Source organism: Papio anubis, chromosome 1, assembly GCF_008728515.1.
Source record: "Papio anubis isolate 15944 chromosome 1, Panubis1.0, whole genome shotgun sequence".
Classification (NCBI taxonomy): Eukaryota; Metazoa; Chordata; class Mammalia; order Primates; family Cercopithecidae; genus Papio; species Papio anubis.
This window is the reverse complement of record NC_044976.1, coordinates 37040695-37066074: the sequence shown is the minus strand read 5'-3', so window position 1 is coordinate 37066074 and position 25380 is coordinate 37040695. Positions and strand designations below refer to the sequence as shown.

At 41.2% G+C, this 25380-nt stretch overlaps 1 protein-coding gene across 2 annotated transcripts; it reads left to right on the top strand.

The window, feature by feature from the left end:
- The first annotated feature begins 15 nt into the window (after nucleotides 1-15).
- On the top strand, nucleotides 16-20528 carry RRAGC (Ras related GTP binding C). 2 transcript variants are annotated; one of them, XM_031667115.1, is made up of 8 exons: nucleotides 327-423; nucleotides 1599-1689; nucleotides 2740-2943; nucleotides 3916-4115; nucleotides 7341-7455; nucleotides 8076-8218; nucleotides 13728-13876; nucleotides 19011-20528. In XM_031667115.1, the coding sequence occupies exons 3-8, from the start codon at nucleotides 2755-2757 to the stop codon at nucleotides 19160-19162; spliced, it is 948 nt and encodes a 315-aa protein (XP_031522975.1). In that variant the 5' UTR covers nucleotides 327-423; nucleotides 1599-1689; nucleotides 2740-2754; the 3' UTR covers nucleotides 19163-20528. The 2 variants fall into 2 exon arrangements, with proteins under 2 accessions (XP_003891678.1, XP_031522975.1); XM_003891629.3 differs by lacking the exon at nucleotides 1599-1689 and having other exon boundaries at nucleotides 16-423.
- The last annotated feature ends 4852 nt before the right edge of the window (nucleotides 20529-25380 follow it).

Sequence of the window (25380 nt, the reverse complement as noted above, 5' to 3'; positions counted from 1 at the left end):
GACGGCCAATGAGCGGCTGGACTTCGGCTCGGGCCCTATGAGAGCCAGGCTCTGGGGGGCGGGCCGGACGGTGGCGGCTGCCGGGGGCGGCGGCGGTGGCAGTGGCGGCGGCGGCGGAGGCGGACTGGGGGCCTGGCTCGGCCTGGCCTGGCCTGTCAGGGCGCGGGCGGCGGCGGCTCCAGCACCATGTCCCTGCAGTACGGGGCGGAGGAGACGCCCCTCGCCGGCAGTTACGGCGCGGCCGATTCGTTTCCAAAGGACTTCGGCTACGGCGTGGAGGAGGAGGAAGAGGAGGCGGCGGCGGCGGGTGGCGGGGTTGGGGCAGGGGCAGGCGGAGGCTGTGGCCCGGGGGGCGCTGACAGCTCTAAGCCGAGGATTCTGCTCATGGGACTCCGGCGCAGCGGCAAGTCCTCCATCCAGAAGGTGAGCGGGGCTGCGTCCTGTCCCCCGCCCCCTCTCCGGAGCTCAGGTGGCCGGTAGCGGGGACGCCCGGGAGGGCGGCGGCCGGGGCCCGCCTGCGCTCCGTCCCTCCGCACTTTCTCTTCCACTCTTGCGAGTGCACAGGCGCGGCCCGTGCGGGGACCCCGACCTCTGCGTCCACGCCCAAGTCAGCTGAGGCCAAGTGGAGCGCTGAAGGCGAAACTGGCTGCAGGGAGGCAGGTGCCCGGTGGCACCGCCCAAGACCTCCGCCCCCTGGGACCCAGCTCCTGTGTCATTTACGAAACTGAGACGCACTCTCCAGTTCTCACTTGGAGAACTTCGTGGACTCCCTCCCCTGGCCCGTTTTGATTTGCTCTCACTTCAGGTGACCTGAGTGTGCAGGGATTCCCAGCAGAGCCCCAGGGAGCAGCGTCAGAAAGAGTTGTGACTAAGACACTGGGCGTTGTAATTCTCGCTACTGATGTGAAGGAGAGACTTCGCTGTAACATTACTGGGAGTTGGGTAGTGAGATTGCACCCATTTCAGTAGTTGTGGCCTGGTGAATGTAATTATTGGTGATATTACCCTCTGTAGGGGTGTGTTTATAAAAATCTGACACTTTGAGAATATTTTGCAGACCTAGTTTGCTTGTTTTCACTTTTGGGCTTTCGTGAACAAATGAAGGGCTGTACACGTTTGTTTGTTTATGTTTTTGAGACGGAGTCTCGCTTCGTCGCCCAGGCTGGAGAATGCAGTGGCGCAATGTCGGTTAAGTGCAACCTCCACCTCCTGGATTCAAGCGATTATCCCGGCCTCAGCCTCCCGAGTAGCTGGGATTTCAGGCGCGCGCCACCACACCCTGCTAATTGTATTTTTAGTAGAGACGGGGTTTCACCATGTTGGCCAGGGTCGTCTCGAACTGCTGACCTCAAGTGATCGTCCTCAGCCTCCCAAAGTGCTGGGATCACAGGCGTGAGCCACCATGCCGGCCTACACTGTTTAGTAAGGGTTAAATAAAGGCAAGATTGACTTCGTGCATCAGCCAAACCCATTACACGCGGAGTGAGCTGGTAATGAAACTAGTATCAGCAGGCATCTGGTCTTTTCACCTCTCCACGCCTATCCGCAATAAATCTGTGATTTTCTTTCTTTCTTTCTGAATCTGTGATATTTTGTAGATGGGATCTTTTTAAAGAGCAGCGTTCTTCCAGATTTCTTGGAGTACTGTGTTTTATTTACCTTGATTTTCACCTCTACAGCAAAACTTGGGTACGTTGACTGTAGGTTTTTAGCAAACTAATTTTAGTTATTCACATTTGTTACTGAGAAAACCTTGAGAGTAGTTGTTCATTTTTCTCTTCTAGAAAGTAAGTTAGAGGCAAAGTAGTTTTATGTTAGAACTGTGTAGGTTGTGATTATTGTGAATTTTTTTTTTTTAATTTTTTTGTTATGGAGTCTTGCTCGTCGCCCAGGCTGGAGGGCAGTGGTGTGATTTCCACTCACTGCAACCTCCACCTCCTGGGTTCAAGCGGTTCTCCTGCCTCAGCTTCCCGAGTAGCTGGGACTACAGGCTTGCACCACCACCCCCGACTACTTTTGGTATATTTAGTGGAGATGGGGTTTCACCACCTTGGTCGGGCTGGTCTGGAACTCCTGACCTCAAGTGATCCGCCCGCCTCGGCCTCCTAAAGTGCTGGGATTACAGGTGTGAACCACCAAACTGGGCCGATTATTGTGATTCTTAACAAATGCCTTTATGTTTCTTTTCTCATGGGAGCTATCTTTTCCCTGTCAGTCCCCGTGGCCTCCCCCTGGACGTTTTCACTTTCTTCTTGGTATAGTCACTGCCCTTCTTAGACTGCAAAGTCAGTGAGGGCAGAGTCCAGTCTGTTTCACTTTTTAAATTACTCCTCAGAGCCTGAGGTAGACATTTAAGTAATGTTTGAATAAAACAGACTTCTTAAGCTTTAGCTATAAGGCTTTCATAATCTTAAAGCAGATTTTGACAGAATTAATGTTAACTTTCTCCCAGAAAAGCTAATGGAGGTGATAAAGATTCCTGCTATTAGAACTGAGTACAGTGCATAGAACATAGAAAAGATTCAGCTCCAAAATAGATTTAATTGAAATTAATTTGGTGTCTTCTTTTGTCAAAAATAAAGGGATAGTGAATACCAGTGGATTCACCCTTCAGTTTCTACTTTTGAATTTTTTTTTTTTTGCTATGGGATCAGATGTTTAAATGTTAAACCAGGGTGGAATTTTAAATTTAAAGTCTGAAGTTTAAGAGTCATAAAATTGCCTGTTTTCTTTTAACAGGTGGTGTTTCATAAGATGTCACCCAATGAGACCCTGTTTTTGGAAAGTACCAACAAGATTTATAAGGATGACATTTCCAATAGCTCCTTTGTGAATTTCCAGATATGGGATTTTCCTGGGCAAATGGACTTTTTTGACCCAACCTTTGACTATGAGATGATCTTCAGGGGAACAGGAGCATTGATATACGTCATTGACGCACAGGTAGTTAGTAATGTGTTTACTTCTCTTCCCTGGTGGGAAAAAGATGTAGAAACAAAGGAAAGTTGTTTATCTTCTTTGTCATGTGCTTGCAGCTTATTTCTTTGGCAGTAGATTCCCTAACAGTGTAAGAGATGCCGTTGCAGAGGTGCTTTGGGAGCAGACATGCCATTGTGCAGGTACAGAGTATCAGATGATTAGGAGATGTGGTTTACATCCTTGAGTCCTAGTTCATGAGGAGCTAACATTGGCTTTCCACTTTTATTGGTTAATGGTAGATGTTGCTGTATTTTATAATAGTGGTGTCATTCCCTGAAAAGATCCCATCCCATAACATAAAGAAGAATATGAGAACTGAGTCAGTAGGTATTAGAGTGAATAGTTATACTTAATTGTCAGAACTGAGCTTAGCTCATCAAGCATTTATGGAGGGCCTAGCATGTGGCAGTCAGTGAGATGAATGGGGCAAGTCCCTATCCTTTAAGAAGCTTACTTTTTATAAGCTTAAGCATTAGTTAAGAATGCTTTCTGAGTGATAGGCTGTACAGAGGGTGCCTTCACATACAGGATCTAATTAATTTAATCTTTACAATATTGTTAGGTATTGTAATTCTGATCTTACAGATGAGTAAACTGAGATCAGAGTTTAATCAACTTGCTTAGAGTGACACACTAAATAAATGGCAGAGCTGGGATTACTTAAAAAATTATGTTGGAAAGAAATGTTCATTTCCTTTTTCCTTTCTTAAATTAGTATTAAAAATTACAAACATTAACTTGGTAATTGAATTTTTTTATGTTGAGACAATTGAAGAGTTATTTAGTAGTATAGTTAATATATTTGTATGTTTGAATATGGATGATAATTAGGGTAGTATTTTTCTGTGGTTGGGGAAAGAGGTGGTTTGAGGCTTTAACTCATTACTTGACTTTTGTAAGATTTCTTTTAAAAAAATATTTTGTTCTGACTTACAGGATGACTACATGGAGGCTTTAACAAGACTTCACATTACTGTTTCTAAAGCCTACAAAGTTAACCCAGACATGAATTTTGAGGTTTTTATTCACAAAGTTGATGGTCTGTCTGATGATCACAAAATAGAAACACAGAGGGATATTCATCAAAGGGCCAATGATGACCTTGCAGATGCTGGGCTAGAAAAACTCCATCTTAGGTAACAACATGTGTGTTTGATATGAGAGCCCTGAACAATGTGTAAATGTATTCCCATCTCTGTCATTACAAACACCATAGGTTTCTGCTACCTGTGTGCCCTTTGCCACATCTTTTATGTTTTTGATCTCTTTGTTGAATTCCAAGCTGTCTGGGGAGCCTGATATTGAGAAATTACTTTACCCACTTTTTGCATTTTCCTGGAGATTGAAGTCATGTGAAGTGTTTCCACTGGTGCTTTTCCAAATTCATCTCAAGAGACTGGAGTCAGGCTGTTTCTTCATGGCATAAACCTGCTTTGGGACTCCTTCCTCTTGGTTTCATTACTTCTCCCCGCCTTGCATCAGTGAAGTGAATCTGTCACATTTGTTGTAGAAGTCTTTAGCTTGAGTGTTAGACAGTATCTTTCTTAGTAGGAATAGCCTTATAAAGAGAGTGCACTTTCAAATCTGGACTGACTCTTTATTTTTCATTTTTTTTTTTCCTGCTGGCTCCCTTCCACCTCCCCGCTGGACTGACTCTAATATATCTTAGCTTTTAAAACACTTTATACTTTTATGAATCTCTAAAGTTTGGCTTAGGTGGGTTTATCTTATAAATGTGCATAAGGCTGCTATTAAATTTAGAGGACTATTGGTTTGTAACTACTATTACAAATCATTAAATAATACCTACTAGATAGGATTGATTTGTTCTATATGCATTCTACAAGTGTATGAGGAATATTTTTGTACATCTTATTTTATTTGGTGATATAGGTAGAAATGAGTATTAAAAAGTACCCAAGAAAATGTTCTCTTGATGATAGAAGTAGCTTAAAGGGGGAGCAGGGGAGAGAGAGACAGCAAGTTATTTCTCTGTCCCTCTTCTATTGTTGTGACTTCCTTATGGGCTCAAGCTAACCGCTGTCCCTTCCTTTAATATTCCCTGGGTCTCAGGCTCCAAGATCTTTCAGTTATTCTTCTAGGAAACCATGTAGAAAAGTCTCATTGACCTCTAGTTTGCCTGGATTAAATTTCTAAAAAATTTGAATGTAATTCATGGTTAAAAAAATAAAAATTCAGCAGTGTTTGTAGGAGAAAATGAAAGTGGCTCTCCATAAAAATTCCGTCTTATTTTTCTGGGAATCCACTGCTAATAGTTTTTACCTGGATTTTGAGCTGTTCTTGTCCTGTGTTCCCCAGTGCTCCATGGGGATCCTTCTGATTCTCTTTACTCCTTGTCTGTGTTCCTTTCCAGGGCATCCCACCTCAGTGGTACATGCCATTCCTTTCCTCAGTACCATGTAGGGTCCTAGACCTTGTTAACTTCAGTAGAGTTGCATCAGGCTTTTATTTAGGCCAGGCACAGTGGCTCATGCCTATAATCCCAGCACTTTGGGAGGCCAAGGCAGGTGGATCACTTGAGGCCAGGAGTTTGAGACCAGCCTGGCCAACATGGTGAAACCCCGTCTCTACTAAAAATACAAAAAATTAGCTGGGCATTGTGATGTGTGCCTGTCATCCCAGCTACTGGAGAGGCTGAGGGAGGAGAATTGCTTGAACCCAGGAGGTGGAGGTTGCAGTGAACCAAGATCACGCCACTGGATTCCAGCCTGGGCGACAGAGCAAGACTCTGCCTCAAAAAAAAAAAAAAGGCTTTTAGTTAGTACTAGCAGTCCTATGGATGAAGCTCTTTTTCATTTCCAGTTTCTAGAAACTCAGCTTACTAAAATGCCCTGTGACTTGCAGGTTCTCCCTGTCCCCATCTACCTCAAGCCTCAAAGGTGTAGGACATTCTTACTTTGCTCGCCTTTTGGCCTACAGGAAACACTAAAATATTCCTTTCTCCCTAGTACCTATAGGGTCATCTTGGCCTTACCTGTTCCAGTGCTCTTACATCTAGATTAGACCCCTGTCTTGCTAGATTACATTCTTAGGTCAGCTCCTTGAAAGTAATTTTTTTTTTTTTGAGATGGAGTTTCGCTCTTGTTGCCCAGGCGGGAGTGCAATGGTGCTATCTCGGCTCACCACAACCTCTGCCTCCCTGGTTCAAGCAATTCTCCTGCCTCAGCCTCCCAAGTAACTGGGATTACAGGCATGCGCCACCACGCCTGGCTAATTTTTTGCATTTTTACTAGAGACGGGGTTTCTCCATGTTGGTCCGGCTGATGTCGAACTTCCAACCTCAAGTGATCCGCCGGCCTCGGCCTCCCAAAGTGCTGAGATTACAGGCATGAGCCACCGCGCCCGGCTGAAAGTATCTTTAAATTATCTATAAAGTAGTATACACAGTTCTGTGTCTCTGATGTTGTAATATATGTACGTATAAATGTGTGGTGGATGCGACTATATAATGAAGATTATACTCCCTGAGCTATAAAGCAGGTAGAATTGTCGACAGTGTTTAAATTGTTAAAGGCTTCCCTCTCAAATACATGTTTTATTGAATCTACATGTGTTACTTTTCCGCCGTAAGTCCTTTTAAGCCTCCAGACTCCTGTAGATTCCTCCATTCGCTGTAGAGTCCTGACTCCTATCCTCTTTAATAGGTTCTTTACATAAATTCTAAACACCAGTTGTGCTCATTTGTTTATTCAACAGATACTTATGAGCACTGTTCAGGGAAGTGGGCTTTCTGCTAGGAGCAAGACTGATAAAGTCTCTTTCCCCTGGAACTTACATTTTCAGTGACACAGCTCAAAAGCACCTAAATGAATGTGTAGTATCGTTTTAAGTACTTACCAATGGTGTGAAGAAAAACAAATTAGGGGAAAGGGGTTGAAAGCATTGGGTACAGGAGTGCTATTTTAGGTAGGCTGGTCTGGAAAGAATTTTTTGAGGTGACGTTTTAGTAGAAACCTGAATTATGTTCTTATTTAATATATGTCACATAACTCTTCTAGCTTTCTCGGTTTTTAATCTTATTTTTGGTCTCAGTTATGTGCTTAAAAAAAGCTTTTTGGATCAGATTGCAAAGACTTCAGTGAATACTGGAGTTTATGTACCTGAAAATCCTTTTGTCAGTACTACTTCAGTTGCCCTCTGTGTAAATCCAGTAGAGAGATGAAGCCAGGTGGGAAAGTGTATTTGTCATCTTGAGTAATGGGCATGGTAGACAAGATAAAGAGGCTTTATTGAACTTACTGAAATCAAATGTTAAGAAACTTAAAATTTTATGTATTATAATAGTTGTCACAGAACATAAGGTATTTTTCAAATTAATCAAGCTATGTTGTGTTTTTCAGCTTTTATCTGACTAGTATCTATGACCATTCAATATTTGAAGCCTTTAGTAAGGTGGTACAGAAACTCATTCCACAACTGCCGACCTTGGAAAACCTATTAAATATCTTTATATCAGTAAGTGAGCAATTTATATTTAATTCACTGCAGCTTCTGTTTCCATTTTTGTGAATATATTTGTGTTTTCAAATTTTCCAAAAAAGTCTTGAATTAATCTGAATCAAGTACAAAGATTAATGACCTGCTTAACATGTAAAATAAATAACATAAAGTATTACTCAAGTTATTTTCTGAATTCTTAAATAGATGTTGATGTCAAAGTGTAATTCTTTTATGGTTTGTAAATTCCCACATAATGCCTTTCTTGATAGCAAGGTGATTCAAATCAGAGATGGGTTATATTAATAAGAGGATTATTGAAAATGTAGCATTGCTTGATTTTTAGAGATTTTTGTTAAATTTTTTATGATGTCTTAGAAAATAATTCATTTGAGTAAAGAGGAAGAAGAAGAACATTTGACTCATGAAATTATGTCAGTAAATCAGAGTAGAGAAATAATTTCACTTTCATTCTTTGGATAATAGAAGAGTCTCTCAAGCAAGTGCTATTTGTTTTTTGGTATGGGTTATATAATTAAAAGTGGCCTTGGATGTTATGCAGTAATTCAAGATCTTCGATCCGTTGTAAATTGTGATTCTTAAAAAATACTGAACAGTTTCCCATTTGTTTTTCCAAGAATTCAGGTATTGAAAAAGCTTTTCTCTTTGATGTTGTCAGCAAAATCTACATTGCAACAGACAGTTCCCCTGTGGATATGCAGTCTTACGAACTTTGCTGTGACATGATCGATGTTGTAATTGATGTTTCTTGTATATATGGGTAAGTTATATACATATTCCTGCAATATCTCAGACAGGCAGAAAACTGTTAACTTGATTTGTCCAGAAGACTAATTTCTGAGGCCTTTGGCAAATAGTACTACATGAACTGGGATTGTTCTGACCATAGTGCTTTAACTTGGAGCATGATTTCTCTGGAAGTGGGCTGCTGGGTCTTACTTCTTCAGAGAATGGCTAAGAAAAGTTGGAAAGCATGACTAGAACTGGACTTGTTTATCACTGCAAGTTTCTCCCGCTGTTGTGGGAATGGGGGAGGGTTGCACGGTGTCTTCTCACTGCTGGAACTTAGCTAGATTGAAAAGCTAGATTAATTTATTTAAAATGGTGTGAATAACAAAGTAAGTTCTAGTTCCTGATTTAACCTCAGGCTTTGTGGAATTAGGGATTCTTAATATTTCAGAGAGCAAAGAAAGTAATTAGAATTTTGGACGCTGGAAGAACTTTTAAAAATCTGACCCATATATACAAGTTTCCAAAATAAATCTCTAAAATTTGAGCTCTTCCTTTATGTAAATTTGCCAAACTCTATATAGAAATTTATGAAAGCCAGCCAGCAAGTGATTTTATAGGATAGGCCAGAGGACTAGTGAAAACTTTGGAGAATTACTGGCTTTTCAAAAGCTGATAATGGCCAGGTGTGGTGGCTTATGCCCATAATCCCAGATGTTTGAAAGGCTGGCGTGAGAGGATCATTTGAGGCCGGGAGTTGGAGACCAGTCTGGGCAACACAGACCCCAGCCTTACCAAAAAAAAAAAAAAAAAAAAAGAGCTAATAACATTCTGTGCACTCTCTGACTTCCTAGATTCCCCTGGTATGTTAACATCGGCACTCTCAAGTTGCTTTTCAGATGCTTTAGCATTATCTTTACTTTCTGCTACCTGTGTCTTCTCTCTGCTCCATCTAGTCTAAATGTCTCTTTCACCTCTGACTCTGCCCTTTATTTTGGTCTTTTGCCTAATTTTTCCGTGTCCTTCTCCAGCTGCCTCTGAGTAGGAGAGTACATTTGTCTTACCTATTCTATATCTGTCCATCTATTCCTTTAACTTTTGTGATTATATGCTCTCTTTTGTTATTTATTTATGAGATGGAGTCTTGCTCTGTTGCCCAGGTTGGAGTGTGGTGGCGCGGTATCAGCTCACTGCAAGCTCTGCCTCCCAGGTTCACACCATTCTCCTGCCTCAGCCTCCTGAGTAGCTGGGACTACAGGTGCCCGCCACAGTGCCCAGCTAATTTTTTGTATTTTTAGTAGAGACGGGGTTTCACCATGTTAACCAGGATAGTCTCTGTCTCCTGACCTTGTGATCTGCCCACCTTGGCCTCCCAAAGTGCTGGGATTACAGGCGTGAGCCACTGTGCCTGGCCCTTTTTTTTTTTTTTTTTTTGAGAGAAACAGAGTCTTGCTCTGTTGCCCAGGATGGAGTGTAATGGTGAGATCTTAGCTCACTGCAATCTCCTCCTCCTGGGTTCAAACGATTCTCCTGCGTCAGCTTCCTGAGTAGCTGGGATTATAGGTGCCTGCCACCACACCTGGCTAATTTTTTATATTTTTGGTAGAGATGGGGTTTCACCATGTTGGCCAGGCTGGTCTTGAACTCCTGACCTCGTGATCCACCTGCCTTGGCCTCCCAAAGTGCTGGAATTACTGGCGTGAGCCACCGTGCCCGGCTTATTTTAATTCTTTACATAATGAAAATGAGGCATTGTCCATTTATTATATTTTTTAGGAAAGTTTCATATTTCCCATTTCTGATTTAAAAAATGGATGAGTAGAACGTTTGGTTTTTATTTAAAACAAATCAAAATTTCGTAAACCAACTTTTTTATAATACAAAAATCAAATTTAGCTGTGAAATTTATTTTCAGTGTTAGATACATTTTATTTATTTTATTTATTTTTTTGAGACAGTCTCGCTCTTGTCGTCCAGGCTGGAGTGCAGCGGTGCGATCTCGGCTCACTGCAACCTCTGCCTCCCAGATTCAAGCAGTTCGCCTCAGCCTCCCGAGTAGCTGGGATTACAGGGTGCACCACCACGCCCGGATGATTTTGTATTTTTAGTAGAGACAGGGTTTTACCCTGTTGGCCAGGCTGGTCTCGAACTCCTGGCCTCAGGTGATCCACCTGCCTCAGCCTCCGAAAGTGCTGGGATTATAGGCATGAGCCACCGCTCCCAGCCAATACATTTTAAAATACCTTATACATAATAAAGTACATTATATTAGCTGGGTGTGGTAGTGTGCACCTGTAGTCCTAGCTAAACTTGGGGGATTAAGCAGGAGAATGAGGCAGGAGAATTGCTTGATCCCAGGAGTTCCAGGCTGCAATGAGCTATGATTACATCACTGCAGTCCAGCCACAGGTCACTGCAGCCTCTACCTCCTGGACTCAAGTGATCCTCGCACCTCAGCCTCCTGAGTAGCTGGGACTAGAGCCACACACCACACCACACCCACCTAACTTTTTTTTTTTTTTGAGACATGGTCTGTCACTAAGGCTGAATTGTAGTGGCACAATCACGGCTCATTGCAGCCTCCGCCTCCCAGGCTCAAGTGATCCTCCTGACTACAGGCGTGTGCCATCATGCCTGGCTGATTTTTGATTTTTGTAGAGATGGGGTCTCACTATGTTGCCCAGGCTGGTCTTGAATTCCGGGACTCAAGTGAATCTCCTGCCTTGGTCTCCCAAAGTGCTGGGATTACAAGTGTGAACCCTTGCACCTGGCCTTTTTTTTTTTTTTTTTCTAAGTTTAATATTTTGTAGAGACAGGGTCTCATAGTGTTGCCCAGGCTGGTATTGAACTCCTGGCCTCAAGCAGTATTCCGCCTTGGTCTCCCAAAATGCTGGGATTATAGGCATGAGCCACCACTCTTGGCCTGTCTTGGCATTATTTTGACTAAGATTCAGATAAGCATATTTTCCTAATAGTCTTAAAAACTTAAAACAGATAAATGTAGAAAGCAGATCTTTTGCTTTACAGATTCTGAGTAAGCATTTTATGGTCATTAACATATTTTTATTCTTAATTTTATTAATCACAGCCAAATCAAGTCGCGCTAATCTCCAGACTTTGAATAGAATGTGCCTTTCTTATTTCTTTCTCATGTTAGTGTGTGATTCAAGATCGTATGCTGGCTTGACATTAGGAACTTTATAGTTTCTTACAGTTGCTGGCTGTGGGTACTGGTTTAGGGAATCATCTTCAGGGTTGTCTGTGTTGGAACCTGTTGTCAGAGTTAGTTCTTGTTCTCACTTTCCATGTGGCACAGAAAAAGATCTGCATGGGACATCTTAACTATAAGCTGAGAACATGTAGCACTTATAACTTCCTCTTCTCCAATTAGAAGGAAGTAGTTTTCTTCTATACTCTTAAAAGCAAATGACACTAATTTCCCCTCCACTCTGCCTTCCCAGATTAACTTTATGTTGGTTAAGGTACTGGAAACTGCATGGAATTGAGTTAAAAACCCTAAGTTTGAGTCTTGACTTTGCCAGGAGATCACTTTATTTTTAATGAACTTCAGTTTCTACCCTTTTTTTTTTTTTTTGAGATAGGGTCTCACTCTGTTGCCCAAGCTGGAGTGCAGTAGTGTGAACACAGCTCACTGCAGCCTCGACCTCCTGGGCTCAAGCTGTCCTCCAGCCTCCTGTGTAGCCGGGAGCACAGGCGTGTGCCGCCATACCTGGCTAACTTTTGGATATTCTTGTAGAGATGGAGTCTCACTTTGTTGCCCAGACTGGTTTTGAACTCCAGGGCCAAAGTGATCCTCCTTGGCCTCCCAAAGTGTTGGGATTACAGGCGTACGCCATGTGCCTGGCCTCTGTATCTTTTCAATGGGCATAGTCCTCTTTGTATTTATGTAGTTTACTTTCGCTTGTTGCAGAAAGGACATAATGTGGTTAAATAGGGCTATAGTAATAATTTGTGTCCTCAGGGTTGTTGTGAGGATCAAAGAAATGTATAAGAAGGTAAACTGCAAGGTTCAGAATAGTAAAAATAAGCCCCCACTTCGTGAAAAAAAAAATACACTGAAAATATAGAGAAATGAAAATAGGAGTAAAGAGCCACTATTCAGGTCAACTACTAACAACTGTTTTAGTGTTATTTCTGTCACCTTAAAATTGTGTGTGTGTGTATGTGTGTTCTTGTGTTGCCCAGGCTGGTCTCGAACTCCAAAGCTCAAGTGTTCCTCCCACCTCAGCCTCTCAAAGTGCTGGGATTACAGGCATGACCCACCATGCAGACCCCAAATTTTGTTTGACATTATGCTCATGCTACCATATGAGAACATAAATTGTGAGGCTTGGAATAGTTTAAAAAATAAGCCTCACCCCTATTCATTAAAAATTGCATGGAAAATATAGAAAAGTGAAAATAGGAGAAAAAAGATACATTGTTTTGCTATCAAAGAAAATTACCAATTACTCCTGACATTTTCTTTTCCTTTTTTTTTTTTTTCCTTGAGACAGAGTTTCACTCTTGTTGCCCAGGTTGGAGTGCGTGGCACAGTCTCGGCTCACTGCAACCTCTGCCTCTTGGGTTCAAGTGATTCTCCTGCCTTAGCCTCCTGAGTCGCTGGGACTACAGGTGTGCGCCACCATGCCTGGCTAATGGATTTTTTTTTTTTTTTGTATTTTTTAGTAGAGATGGGGTTTCACCATGTTGGCCAGGCAAGTCTTGAACTCCTGACCTCAGATGATCGGCCCACCTCAACCTCCCAAAGTGCTGGGATTACAGGCGTGAGCCATTGTGCCCAGCTGACATTTTCTTTTTAGTGTTATTTCCCTCACCTTTTTTGTTTTTGAAGGCAAATACTTTTAAAAAAGCACTTTTGACAACTCTTAATTCCTAACAATAGCTAGATAACCTTAGATTTTTATAGGCAAGTACGTCAGAAAAGACTCTGAGTCCATATCTTTTTTAAAAAGTTGTTAATTTCAGCATAGTCCCTACTAGTCTCTAGCTGAGACTCTTCTTGTTTAGTCTTAAGTATTTTCTTGCTTTTGTGAGGAAGCAAAAAATATGTGTTCTGTGAAAATGTGATTGACCTGGCATATAGAATGTGCCTTGAAGGAGCTCATCTAAGTGAGGCGGCAGGTCCCAGAGGGGCCCTGTGACCTGAGGGCAGTGAAGAGAGGAGACACCTCAGCTGGGTTTACGGAACACAGTGTAGGGGGTGAGTAGCTCTACTTAGTGAGATGTTGGTAGTGTTGTCATTTCCCTGGTTAAGATATACATATGTTTGCACCTTTTTCTCCAAATGTCTGATTATCTATATTAAAGGATGTGTATGGAGTTGTTGTTTTTAATAGGAATCCCTGAGATTCTGTGTTTAGGAACACTATACCTTAACAACACTCTCTCCCAATATATTTAAGCCAGTATTATTTCCCAGAGACATTTGGGAAACTGGCGGATGTCATTGTGCAAAGTAAATGTGGCATATGCCTAGATGGGAAACCTGTAATGAATAGTACTTTCTTTTAAAATAGGTTAAAGGAAGATGGAAGTGGAAGTGCTTATGACAAAGAATCTATGGCAATTATCAAGCTGAATAATACAACTGTCCTTTATTTAAAGGAGGTGACTAAATTTTTGGCACTGGTCTGCATTCTAAGGGAAGAAAGCTTTGAACGAAAAGGTAATAACATTTTAAAAAGCTGTTTTTTATGTTAATTTATTTGCCATAACTCTTCAGGTTCTTGAAAACAAGAGAAAATAATAATTGCAGTGTTAGACAAATAGCTATTAGAAAAAAAAAAGCTCAAACTGCTTTTGTCCCTTCCCTTCCATATATAGATCAGATTTTCTCTTTTCTTTTTTTGATCTTTCATTTTAAATCTAGCCTTTCTGCCTTCAGATGCTTTCATTACCTGTTTAACTGAATGCAGTTTGGCTTCCATCTGAACAAGTCTACTGAAACTAGACTTTTATTTATTGTTCATAGTTTAAGTTCTGGGATACATGTGCAGAATGCACGGGTTTGCTACATAGGTGTATACATGCCATGGTGGTTTGCTGCACTCATTGACCCGTCATCTACGTTAGGTATTTCTCCTAATGTTATCCCTCCCCCAGCCACCCACCCGCTGACAGGCCCTGGTGTGTGATGTCCTCCTTGCTATGTCCATGTGTTCTCATTGTTCAGCTCCCCACTTATGAGTGAGAACATGCAGTATTTGGTTTTTTTGTTCCTGTATTAGTTTGCTGAGAATGATGGTTTCCAGCTTCATCCATGTCCCTGCAAAGGACATGAACTCATCCTTTTTTATGGCTGCATAATATTCCGTGGTGTATATGTGCCACATTTTCTTTATCCAGTTTATCGTTGATGGGCATTTGGGTTGGTTCCAAGTCTTTGCTATTGTGAAGAGTGCTGCAATAAACGTATGTGTGCATGTGTCTTTATAGTAGGATGGTTTATAATTCTTTGGGATGGCTGGGTCAAATGGTATTTCTGGTTCTAGATCCTTGAGGAATTGCCACATTGTGTCTTCCACAATGGTTGAAATAATTTACACTGCTACCAACAGTGTAAAAGCGTTCCTGTTTCTCCACATCCTCTCCAGCATCTGTTGTTTTGTGATTTTTTAATAATCGCCATTCTAACTGGCGTGAGATGGTATCTCATGGTGGTTTTGATTTGGATTTCTCTAATGACCAGTGATGATGGGCTTTTTTTCATATATTTGTTGGCTGCATAAGTGTCTTCTTTAGAGAAGTGGCTGTTCATATCCTTCGCCCACTTTTTAATGGGGCTGTTTTTTTTTCTTGTGAATTTGTTTAAGTTCCTTGTAGATTCTGGATATTAGCCCTTTGTCAGATGGATAGATTGTAAAAATATTCTCCCATTCTATATGTTGCCTGTTCACTCTGATGGTAGAAACTAGACTTTTAGAAGTTACCAGGTTACCTCCTTGCTGCATTCAGTGGCCTTTTCTTACTCTGCAGCCTTTTCATCCTTCTAAGCATGTGATCTTGTCACTCCCTCCTTTCTGAAAACTTTCTTCTCTCTTTGCTTCTCTGAAGCTGAATTCTTGGGATATTTTGTGTGTTTGTTTTCCCGACCACCTCTCCTGTTTCTTCTGGCTGTTTTTTTTTTTTCCCTCAGTCTTGTTTGTCAGAGCCAAGTCTTTCTGCTTGCTTATTTTCTAGGTCAGCTCATCAAATACATGGCTTCAGTTAATCTTCTCTATGTGATTGAAAAATTCACATCTCCAGCTATGACTTTGGCTCATGCTCTTGTCCCATGTTTGGAGCTATTAGTAAGACGTTCTTTCTTAAATATTGTGAATGTTACCTTCAATGTCACGTCAATCATTGGTTGACGAGTATTTCTCCTGTTTTGTGACTTTCTTGGCTGCCGTACTTCTGTCAGTGGTCGCGCGAGTTTCTCCTGTCCGAGCGTAGATATCATGTAGTTAGGTAATTGTGTGGTGTGATTGCTGAAGGGGCGCTTGCAGATTGCTTCACAGAGGAGATTTTGTGATCTCCTTTTTCTATTCTTCTGTGTTGTTTATATTGAATTTTCACCAAATCTGATCATTTGTTTCTTGGAACTGTTTCTTGGGTTTCCTTTCCATTGTCACTGTCAGTGATTCCACTCCAGGTTCTCATTGCTTCAGGCCAGTGGTGCTGCAGTAGTCTCTTACTTGATAATATTCATGTAGTTGACATATATATGGAGGGGGTAGTATGTATCATCTTTTATCCCAAAGACAGACTAGTTTTCAGAAAATTTATATTATTTAACTACTCAAGGATCTACAGTAGCTCTGTTATTTACTGCAACAAGTCCTCCCTCTTCTACCTGAGTTTTTAATGGGATAGTTCAGATGTACACAAACTTTTGGGTAAAACAAAACATGTATATTCACCTTTCAACTTAAGAACTAAAATAACAAATACAATTAAAGCCTTTTTTTTTTTTTTTTTTTTGGAGACAGAATCTCACTCCATTGCCCCCACATGATCATAATTCACTGTAGCCTCAAACTCCTGGGCTGAAGAGATCCTCCCACCTCAGCCTCCTGAGTAGCTGGGAGTATAGGCTCATGCTACCATGCTGGCTAATTAAAAAAAAAATTTTTAGAGATAGGATCTCTCTATGTTGCCCAGACTGGTCTTGAACTCGTTGCCTCAAGCAATCCTCTTCCCTCAGTCTCCCAAAGTGCTGGGATTACAGATGAGAGCCAATGGCCTGGCCAGTTGAAGTCTTCTGTGTGTTTTTCTCAATTGAAATCCCTTCCTTTGAGCTATATGTATTTTATTTTTCCTATTTTTTTTTTTACTTCATGTCTATCCTTAAACAATAGAGTATTGTATGAATGATATAAAAATATAAGTAGTCTTCTGCAATTTGCTTGATTCTTTTCATTCAGGTGGTTTTTGAGATGTGTTCACATTGATGACACATAGTTCTAGTTCATTCCTTTTCACTGCCGTATAGTATTCTATGGGTTGACTATACCACATTTTATTTTCTTGTTGCTGGACATTTGGATTATTTTAAAAATTACAAATCTGTAACAAATGCTCATGAACAAGTTTGCCTTTGCACATGTGGAGAATTTCTCTAGGGTATGCATTTAGGAGTGGAATTTATAAGAGTACATATGTCTGTGACTAATAAAGATATTGCCAAACAGCTCTCCAAAGTGACTTTACCATTTTTACCCCTGGCTGGCACTGGTCTATGGAAGTTCTTATGGCTTCTTATCCTTAGTAATGCTTGGTATTGTCAGACTGTTTAATTATTATCAATCTGGTAGGTGTGAAAGGGTATCTTATTTGATTCTCATTTTTACTTTTTAAATTACTGGTTAGAGCAAGTGTCTTTTCATGGCAAGTACCTTTTCATGGCTATTCAGGTTTCTTCTTTCACATTTTACCTATTCAATGTATATTTATCTTTTTTTGCACTGATTGTTAGCAGTTCCTTATTTTTCTCTATGTTAGTTTATTTTTTTATTTGTGTTTTTATTTTGAGATGGGAGTCTTGGCTGTGTTGCTCAGGCTGGTCTTGAACTCCTGAGCTCAAGCAGTCTTCACACCTCAGCCTCTCAAGTAGCTGGGATTACATGTGTGCATCACTTGTGGCCTGCTCCTAACCATTTTAATCTTAAAAAAATTTTTTTTAGACCGGGTGTGGTGACTCACACCTGTAATCTCAGTGCTTTGGAAGGCTGAGGTAGGAGGACGCTTGAGCTCAGGAGTTCCAGACCAGCTTGGGCAAGATAGCAAGACTCTGTCTCTACCAAAAAATTAAAAAGTTAGTTGGGTGTGGTGGCTCGCACCTGTAGTCCCATCTACTCAGGAGGCTGAGGCATGAGGATTACTTGAGCACAGGAGTTTGAGGTTACAGTGAGGTATGGTTGCACCACTGCACTCCAGCCTGGGTGTCAAAGTGAGACCCTATCTCTAAAAAAAAAAAAATTAACTTTTGTTTATGGGAATTTTCAGGTGTACACAAAGGTAGGACAGCACAAGGAATCTCTATGCATTCAGCTCCTTGGTTCAGCCCTCATCCACACTTCAATCATGTTTCCTGGACAGCTTCTCAGTTATTATAGATTATTAAGCTTTTTAATTTTATTGTGGAAACTGTCAAATATGTAAAAAAGTAGAGAAAACAGTATAATAAAAGCCTTTTAATCATTTGCCCAGATTCAGTAGTTATCAAAATTATAGCTAATTGTGTTTCATATTTATACCACTTTCCCTACTAGATTATTTTGAAGCAAAGGCCTGACATGAAATCATTTTGTCTCTACAGGTTTCAGTAGGTATCTCTAAAAGGTAGTGGTTTTTAAAACAATAAACGACAAAATTAACAGTGATTAAATGATATCATCAACTATCTGGCCAGTGTTCAAATTTCCTTGATTGTCTATTTTACATTTGGCACAGAAATAAATTTTAATGTAGTTGAATTGATCAAAACTTGTCTTTTGTAGTTTGTTTCTTTTCTGAGGCTGAAAGTCCACCTTAATTTGGTTGTAACCTACTCATTCAGACCTGATTCTTAGTATTTCCTACCAAGAGTTCTCTGATGTCCCACTCTCCAGTCAGACCGTTTTTTTTCCTGTCTTCCGCCTGTGCTGTGCTCTCATTGCCAGGTCCCTGCAGTTTTCTTGTGATTTTGTTCCCCCTTTCTGCCTAATTAAATCGTGTCTGTGTTCCCAAAGTTCTTTCTTGTCCCTGAAGTTTTCAGTTGATTACTTTGCCCTGCACTTGGCTTTTCCTTTGGATTTCCTTCACAGTTGTAGTCAATTTGACACCAGATTGTTTTGGTTTGTTTCTTGTAGTTTGGCTTTATGCCCCAGCTAGCATATCCTGTCTGGAAGGCATGGACCATATCTGCTGTTTCCTTTGACATATTGTACCCTCTATCGTGCTGTTCAATAAGTATTTAATGACTTTCATCAAATCAAATATAAATTATTGAAAGATCACACTATGTTCAAGCAGGCCACACAGTATATTTGAATATTTTACTTTTCTTGAATGTGAATTGAGTGATTTGAAACTTGGATGCCAGAGATATTCATTTGGCCAAGGTAATGGTCTAATTGCATTTGTTGTCTAGCAGAATGTTATGATGGTGGATATATGTGATGACTAGCTGTTCTTACGATTGAAAAGGTTGCTATCTAGTTTGGAGGCTTAAGAATTTCCAACCAGTGTTTATCCGAGTTATTTTTGGCTGCAAACCCAAATATAAAATTTCACAATTGACAGTTCAGGAGGCGTTCTTTTCTTTTTCCTTCCTGCAGGTTTAATAGACTACAACTTCCACTGTTTCCGAAAAGCTATTCATGAGGTTTTTGAGGTGGGTGTGACTTCTCACAGGAGCTGTGGTCACCAGACTAGTGCCTCCAGTCTGAAAGCGCTGACACACAATGGCACACCACGAAACGCCATCTAGTCTGAATCCCAGCGTTGGGGCTCTGTGCCAGCTTACTCTTCACTCCAGGGTCGGATGCCACGTGCTACAGGACATGAGAGCTGCCGCTTGTGGGAATCTGGTGCCTGTTCCACTAGAGACAAGGGGTAGAGTTTCTCATTTGGATGAAAACCCCTTCAACTGGTGGTGTACAACTGAAGCTACTATTTCTTTTTTGAAAATGGCAAAAAAAAAAAAAAAAAAAAATTTCTGGAGACCACAGAACTCAAGTGTGTATTTCTCCTCTTTTGGGTCCACTTTACGTAGTTGGGATATTTTGGACCTGGAGTTATATGACACCAGTTACCCATCCTTACCAGGGAATGTTGCCATCAATTCCAGTTGAAAATAATAGAAAAGACTGAATTTTTATATGCTTCACTTAGGCTTTCATTTGAGTAGACTCTAAAAATTCTGCCTTGCTTAAGTTCTAACACTGCCTCTCAGATTTCAGTTTTGGACATTGCACAACTAAGACCTTTTAAATGCATTTGCTTGCTAACTCAGAAGACACATAGTCTGCAGCAAGACATTCCTGTATTGAAGAAATGAGAGAAAATTTTATGCTGCATCAGGTGGAGAGCAAGGCTCAACAGTGGTTGCATTAGTTCCCTCGGAAGTGTTGAAAAAACTTCGAAATGGAAGAAAATTTTTGCACCTATGTTCTGGGTACCAGATATCTGGGTTCTTTCTTCTGCATTAGATAAATGATCATGCTCAGTGTAACAAAGGGAATTAAAAGTTTTTCCCACAGTCCCCTTCTAGGGGAGAAACTCATTATGTCACTGAAATGTTTAGCTTACTTTAATCTTGATATCAGCCTTTACAGACCTTTTATTCTAAGCTATCGAGCTTCTTCATTGCATTTTGTTGACCACAAGTGACCCTAAGGCACTGGGGGACTGTCCACTGGGAGTTGGAGTGAGCACGTGGTGCTGCAACAGGCATTGTTTTACATACTTTGTCTCCAGTATTCTGACACCAAGTGTCAACTGTGGTACTTTCTTTGCCTAGGATATTAATTCATAATTGTTGCTTTTGTTGATGGTTGATACCCTTTCCATTGATTTAAACCTGACACATTATTTCTATTCCACATGCCCAGTAGTCATATTTTCCAAAGCCACTGGACCACTTGAGTACATAAGTGCCACTGTTTAATGCAATATGTATATTCAGGTCTGTAAACCTAACAGTGTGACTTGGAGTGCTTCCTGCAGATGATTCTGACTGTTGAGTATTTACATGGACCATGGTGATATCCAAAAGAAAAATGCTTTTTATATTTATAGATTATTTCATTGAACTATATATGAAATGGGTATCAATAAATGTATTTACTCCAAAATCAGTTTTTCTCCTTGCCTGAGGTATGAGAGGGTGGTGGCAGAACGTTGGGTTGTCCCACTTTGCCATTTTTTCATCCATTTCTTTTGCTGCTTCATGTGGTTAACGTTTTCTTATGTGTCAGAGCTTCAAGTTCTATCCCGATGTGGGAATTTCATGGCCTTGTGTTCAGATATCTCCCCTGGCCCATTTCTGCTTTAGGGTAGTAAATCTAAGCTCAGGTGAACATGTTTTTGGTTGGGCGTTTCATATCTGCAAATCTCACACATGGTGGGGAGTATCCTGGTCCTGGCATCATTAATGCATTTTATCCAAGCTAGGAAGGAGTGAGGAGGTGAGTGAAGTAACACACACTTAAACAATTCTACCGATTCCAGCTTGTTTTCCTCCAGTTGCTGACATGCTCATGGACTCTTAAATATCTGTTAAATCATTGTTTGTCTATACAAACATTTAGTTAGGTTGGGTCTAAACTAATCAGAGAAAAATAGACATTAATTTATCAGTGGGAAGAAGACAGATTGAAAGAGCTTTACATTTCATAATTGGACTACTTTAGAAGCTGTTGTAATTCCGAAATGGAAATCACAGAAACAGCTTGAAAAAACTCTTGTGAAACTATCTAATCCTGTCTCCTTTTTCAGATTTTGGAAACAGGTGCAGAGGGATAAGGAGCCGTGTTGAGGCTATAGCTAGGAGGACTGTATAACTTCAATTCCAGATACTGTTTAGAGTGGAAGGGATGCCACTAGTAAGGATGCCTGAGCAGCAGGTGTGAACTGGCACTGTCAAGGGTGCACTAAGGGTGGCCAGCCTCATCATAGATCTAGTTAGTGGCAAAACAGGGCTTGTCCTCCAGGCCTGGCAGCCCAGCGTTGCGTGCCTCTACTTGCAGCCTCCAGCCTTAGGCTCCCATTGGTTAAACGGAGAGAATGCTTCAAGATGTATGTGGTACGTAGATGCCCAATAAATGTTAGGTTTTCCTATTACTGAAAATTATAAATTCAGTTAGTGATTAAGGAGAAATCCTTAATTGTGAAATAGAAAGTAAATGTGAAAGGAGACAACTCAGGATGAAGAAAACGGGAGAATAAAATGATCAAGGTTTTGCTTGAAATGTTTTGCATCCCAGTGGATGTTGATCTCTACCAGTCTACTTCAAAGAGAACTAGGACAGATGGTTAAAAAAAAACCTTAAAGTCTTAAGCAGCAAGGTATTTTAGCTATTTCCCATACCACCACCTCTCCCATTCACATTCATATATACACATACATATATGCGTGTATATAGTGTCTCAATATCGAATGCTGGAGGTATTTGGGAGTTTTGTTAATTTACCTTCTACATCTTGAGTTCTGTGTGGAGAAATGATTTAAAAGGTAAATTCAAGCATTGTTGGAGAAAGCACTGTGTGTGAATTTTGGACTTTGGTAAGGATCTCTGTCCTTTTTTTTGCAAATGCTGAAAGCCCTTCCAGTTATTCAAAAGAGATGATTAGTATCATTGTTTTCTGTCTAAGCTAGTAAGTGAGCTAGTAAGTAAGCTAGTTAGTTTAAATGCTCCCGCTGTCCCTCTCATGAGTCCCAAAGGAACATAGTCTGTAAAGGGAATGCGGACAGCAGTTGGGCATAACTGGAGTGTTGTTTATTTTTTGAGACAAAGTTTCGCTCTTGTCGCCCAGGCTGGAGTGCAATGGTGCGATCTTGGCTCGCCGCAACCTTCACCTCCTGGATTCAAGAGATTCTCCTGCCTCAGGCTCCTGAGGAACTGAGATTACAGGCATGCGCCCGGCTAATTTTGTACTTTTTTGGTAGAGACAGGGTTTCTCCATGTTGGCCAGGCTGGTCTCGAACTCCCGAGCTCAGGTGATCCACCCGCCTCGGCCTCCCAAAGTGCTGGGATTACAGGCATGAGCCACCGTGCCAGGTGAGTGTTGTTTGTTAATAGCAGCTTTCCGGAACTGTACATTAGGAGACTTTGGATACAAATAACATCCAAGAAGGACATGAGGGGGGATAGCCAACCACCACTAATTATTTTAGGTGGTTTACATGTATTACCTTGTAATCTTCGCAACTCTTTGGGAAGTAGGTGTTACATTCCTGTGCTACAGATGGGGAAATAGATACAGAACAGCTCATTTGTAAAGTGGTGGAGTTAGAATGGGAACCCATGCGGGTTGATTCCATAACCTGCAGCTGCACACTACCGCTCGACCTTCCTTTCCTAGTAGGATGGGGGAGTTTGCTCACTGGTGTGTTTTGAAAAAAAAAAAAAAAGAAAAAAAAGGATTCCTTAGTTAAGTTTTGGAAACTTGCATTCTGCAGTCTCTCTTTGGAGATTCACTACCTACAGTCAGATATGAAAGGTTGTGAGAAGACCTGCAATAAGGAAGCCTGTTTACCTTGGTTTATATATCCCATGTTCCTAGGTTTATTTGACACATTAAATGCATATTCAATCAGTGTGTAATAAATTCACACTGTTTTGAAATGTTTTCATGGGATTGGAAGTATGATTTTTACACTGTTTTCCAAATATCTTAATACAACCATCACCAAACTGGTTCCTTGTCTTTGTAGGTAGTGAGCGGGAAGCATATTTACTCTGTAACATTTCCTCAGTATCTCTACTCATTTAAGCCAGCTGTGCTGCGAAGCACAGGTAGCTTGTCTACGTTTTCAGCCTGTTTGGTGATGGTGTCTAAGTCCTTAGTGTGAGGCCTCTAGGTGGCGGTGTTGTATTATTTAAACAAGCTTCTTGCTTTCTGGCTTCTGCATGTATGCTCTGTCCTGAAAGTATGTATTGCCCGTATCACCCAAGTGCACACCTAACTTACAGATCCAAAGAATTCCTGAAGTATTTTCCGTGGGATAATATTCAGGACTGATTTGAGACATTTTATTGGAAGTGGAACAGTTGATGATTTTCACTTTTTAGTGAGGGGTTTGGGTAAAACGAAGGTCATTAACATCATTTGCTTTATGGATTATGAGTTACAAAAAGGCCTTAAGACAGCTCTAGCCACATTCCTATAGCAGAACTTCTTGCTTCCTCTTCTAATCCATCTGTTGTAAATGTGTGTGCTCTTCAAGACTCCCATGGAAGGAAATGCCACATATTTGAATTAAAATATCTGTTTTCACCACTTTTCTTTGTGTCAAATGAGGTTTGTTGAAATTATTTCACACTTATGGTTGAGAGAGAAAATATGGCAAAGGAAAAGGCTGCAGAACCTTATCCTTCCATGGATACTTATTTTTTCTTTTCTTTTTTTTTGAGACAGGGTCTTACTCTGTCATACAGGCTGCAGTGCAGTGGCACGATCATAGCCTCCTGCAGCCTCAACCTCCCAGGCTCAAGTGATCCTCCTGCCTCAGCCTCCTGAATAGCTGGCACTAGAGGCATGCACCACCATGCCTGACTAATTTTCTGTTTTAAATGTAGAGATGAAGGTCTCTCCATGTTGCCCAGGCTGGTCTCAAACTCCTGGGATCAGGCAGTCCTCCCCTGCCTCAGCTTCCCAAAGTGCTGGGATTACAGGTGTGAGGCATTGCTCCCAGCTTGTTTTTCTTTCTTCTAGAGCCATGTAATCTCTTCACGAGCCCCAGCTGTGACTTTGCTAAGACAAATTTTAATGTAAAAAGAACTAGATACACCAGTGCATCTTCAGACCTGTTTAAAATATAATTGAGAAAATTGCAAAGGACAGTTACAATGAGGAACTGAATGGCAGGAAACTAGTTGTTCCTCCCCACACTTGAAAGTGCCAGTTACTACCAACGTGTTGCCCACAAAGTGCTGCAACTTCCACGTTAAGATTCTTACACTTTAAAACGCATCTTTTGAACTGAAGTGATCAATAACTATATATATATAGAGAGTTGTTGTTTGTGTGTTTTGTTTTGAGATGGAGTCTCACTCTGTAGCCCAGGATGGAGTGCAGTGATGTGATCTCAGCTCACTGCACCTCCACCTCCTGGATTCAAGCAGTTCTCCTGCCTCAGCCTTCCGAGTAGCTGGGATTACAGGTGTGCACCACCACGCCTGGCTAATGTTTTGTGCTTTTAGTAGAGATGGGGTTTCACCATGTTGGCCAGGCTGGTCTCGAACTCTTAACTTCAAGTGATCTGCCCGCCTCGGCCTCCCAGAATGCCGTGAGCCACCACGCCCAGCCTGGAGTGATAAACTATGAGAAGTCACGTGGGAGACAATTAATTTGGTTTATTACAACATAACCTGCAGAACAGACAGAAACTTGAAATATAAAAATGGAATATTAATTTTCTACAATATTCTTTTCGCTTTTCTTTAAAAAAAGAGGTGCTAGCACACACATTTTAGTAAATTGTGAATATTCCTTCCTTTCTTTCCATGTCCTCTCTCTTATCTCCATGCAAATTGGCATGCAGACTTTGTGTCCCAGGTAATGCACCTGCAGACGGGGCCTATCTTTCTCTGAAAAGCAGTGCTGGCATGCTCTGTACTCAGGCTTTTTCCCAGAAAAAGTACTGCCTCTACAGCTTTGGAAGATGAACTGAGAAATACGCTTATAACTCTACCAAACATTTCTCGAATACCTGTCTTGACTTTGGAAAGGGAGCTGTTGGCCATTTCCATGCTTGGAGGATTCTTTTCTTCTGCTGCACTGTAGCTCTTCCTGGCTAGATGTCTAGCACGGAGGCTTCTTGGACTATTTCCTCACATGACCCCTGTGGCATTCTATTGATGGGAATGGGACAATTGAGAAAGGCAGGCTGTCTGGCAAAAAGAAACTCATTAGGGTCAGGGGCCACAGGATCTCCATGGAAATGTTTTCTGGACTACTAGAGTGTTGAGGCTGGATGAAAGG

Coding starts and splice junctions, on each gene's coding strand:
- RRAGC (XM_003891629.3), top strand. CDS start 187: ATGTCCCTGCAGTACGGGGCGGAGGAGACGCCCCTCGCCGGCAGTTAC. Junction 2,944..3,915: donor TATACGTCATTGACGCACAG/GTAGTTAGTAAT, acceptor TCTGACTTACAG/GATGACTACATGGAGGCTTT. Junction 13,877..19,010: donor AGAAAGCTTTGAACGAAAAG/GTAATAACATTT, acceptor TCCTTCCTGCAG/GTTTAATAGACTACAACTTC.